The sequence below is a fragment of the Apium graveolens genome, unplaced genomic scaffold, assembly GCF_009905375.1.
Source record: "Apium graveolens cultivar Ventura unplaced genomic scaffold, ASM990537v1 ctg8189, whole genome shotgun sequence".
Lineage (NCBI taxonomy): Eukaryota > Viridiplantae > Streptophyta > Magnoliopsida > Apiales > Apiaceae > Apium > Apium graveolens.
Window position 1 is genome coordinate 9473 of NW_027420964.1, and position 2895 is coordinate 12367.

Here is a 2895-nt window from a genome sequence, read left to right on the forward strand (position 1 = left end):
AAATATTACTAACATGGTCATATATAATATTCTCCTCATGAAACTTGGTCGTATCATTTTCGGGAGTCTTTAGCTTTTTCATCAAGATGCGCCTCATTTTGTGAGTGTAGACACATTTATTCGTCAAAATATGTAATAAATATACTCCTACTAGTACTAGTACTAGACATATGTGTAAAGTCTCGAAGAAACTTTTGGAAGCAAAACAAAAGACTCACTATACTCCTACTAGTAGTTGACATATTTCTAAAATTCTTGAGACGATTTGGAAGCAAAACAAAAGACTCTGCAAGCCTAATATTTAGAAGTTTCTAAAACAAATTATCTATTTTATTAGAATATTAGCTAATTACAATATTAGAAAAAAATTGTTTTATTTGATGAGGACGTGCTAATATTATTATATATAGGATCCAAGATATTATAATTATTGATATAGAAATTACATTATATATTCTGTGTGAGGTTATTACACGCACGTGTGATATTCACTCCAAGAAACTTGGTCGTATCATTTTAGGGAGTTCATGGGTTAGCAATCGAAATCAGTGTTATTTTATAAGTGTAGGCACACACATATATATAATAGGCAAATGATCAAATAGAAACTAAAGTTAAAATAGAAACTAAAAACTAATATAAGCCATTAGATCAATCTAACTTAATAGCCCCCTAAAAGCACCACACCGAACTAATCGATACCATCCCACACACAATCTCAACTTTTTTCCTCCGCTTTTTATTTTATTTTTAACGTCAAACGGTAATTTGTTTTAAAATCCGATTTCACTGTATTTTTCTCCACCTCTCAACGATCGATTTGCATATCATATGTGATATTTTTCAAAATAATTTAAAATAAAATATTATTTAATTTCTAGTTTCTATTCCAAAATTGGTTTCTATTAGAGTAGCCCATATATATATACTAGTCTGTAACGTGGGCGATACACGGATTGCTTTTAACACTCGATTAATTTTTAATAATAAGTTTTATCTTAAAATTATTGATATATTAATATAAATTTTTAATAGTTGAAAAATAAATCAAAGAACATAATACATTATAATAATTTATGTGTTATGATAATTTGAGACTTGACTGAAAATAAATAATATAATATATAATATGTTATTTACAAGTCTCGAACCTTGAACCTGTAGAAACTATTAAAAATAAAGATATAAAGTTTAAATTTAATACGTTGTTGACGGAATTCGAACCCTCAACCTATGAGAGCAGTTTAAATATTAATATAATATTTTATTATTATTATATCCAACGGTTCCATCTATATGTCTTTAAATCTGACGGTTCTTATTTTGCGTACCAAATAACTGTACCAAATAACCAACCAACTACCAAATTGCCTATAATAGTATAGTATAGATAGATAGATTTTTTGGTGAATACATGGAGCAGAGCTAGATATCTACTTAGAAGGCCTAGGAACCTATTTGGAAGCATTATAAAAGGTTCTGAAAACCCAACATTTACATTATTTACTTTATTAGAATAACACATAATTATATAATCTTCTTCAAGTTTTGTTTAATTATATTATGTAATGGAGTCAACAAGTTATTATTGTCTATTTATACTAAAGTTATATTATTTGAGTTGTGTGAGATTGTTTTTTGGAAATATTGTTGGGTGCCACAAGTGATAAGCAGATCATGGGTTGAGCAGACATGGAAGATAGAAGAGTAGCGCATTTTGTGTATTACCTGGTTCAACAAATGAAGGACTGTATAGAGCTAAAACAGTCAGCTTACACAAAGAAAATATTGGAGAAGGCTGGAATGCAAGCTTTTAACCCCACTAAATATCCTATGGATCCGAAGGAGCATTTGACTAACGACGAAGGCGGGAAACTGGTGGATCCAACAGAATACAAAAGCTTGGTTGGAGGACTTCGCTACCTTGTGCATACATGTCCCGACATGGCTTATGATGTGGGGATAGTCAGCCGTTTAATGGAAAAGCCCACAGTTCTTCATATGAATGCTATAAAGCGTATACTCAGGTACGTCAAGGGTACAATTAACTACGGCCTGGTTTATTCGAGGGATATTAGAAACAATATGCTTACAGGATACTCGAATAGCGATTTTGGAGGACAAACAGATGACAGGAAGAGTACAAGAGGAATGGTATTTTACTTAAATGATAACCTCATCACATGGGTCTCACAGAAACAAAGGTGTGTGGCCTTGTCTTCGTGCGAGGCAGAGTTTATGGGAGGGACGACATCAGCTTGTCAAGCTGTTTGGCTGAGGAATCTGCTGAGCAAGCTAACAGGTGAAGATATGGGTCCAGTAATCTTGTACATTGATGATAAATCCGCCATCGATCTTGCAAGGAACCTAGTTTTTCATGGGCGTAGTACAACATATAGACAAACGCTACCATTATATTCGAGAATGTGTTGAGAGAAAGGAGATCATTGTCAAGCATGTGAGTAGTGATATGCAACGAGCAGATTTCCTGACCAAAGCTCTCACTACTATCAAATTTGAAAGAATGCGCAGATTACTGGGAGTAATGGAGTTGCCTAAATAAGTTTCAAAACTAAGGGGATGATTGTTGGAATTATTTTGAAACTTATAGCTAGTTTTAAAATAATTAAAGTATGTGCATGTTGAATTAGTATGCATAGTCGTGGAGAAGTTTTAGAAATGGCATATGTAGACACGTAGAAGTAGAACTGCATTAGAAGAGTTAGTTGTTTGATGGCCCTTGTTTTTAGCTGCATATTCTATCAGCTATCTATTTATATTGTACGCTTCAAATCAATAAAAACAACTTACACGCAAGTCTTTGTTTTTCTCAGTTTTACAATACACAGCTTATATATATATTTGTATACATCCTGGCATTGAGTATAAACAAGA

The 2895-nt window shown here is 32.4% G+C and overlaps 1 protein-coding gene across 1 annotated transcript; it reads left to right on the top strand.

The window, feature by feature from the left end:
• Nucleotides 1–1692: 1692 nt before the first annotated feature.
• On the top strand, nt 1693–2433 carry LOC141704730 (secreted RxLR effector protein 161-like). Its single transcript, XM_074507919.1, has one exon. The coding sequence runs from the start codon at nt 1693–1695 to the stop codon at nt 2431–2433; it is 741 nt and encodes a 246-aa protein (XP_074364020.1).
• Nucleotides 2434–2895: the final 462 nt, after the last annotated feature.

Excerpts from the sequence above, each read along its gene's own strand:
- LOC141704730 (XM_074507919.1), top strand. The coding sequence starts at position 1,693 with ATGGAAGATAGAAGAGTAGCGCATTTTGTGTATTACCTGGTTCAACAA.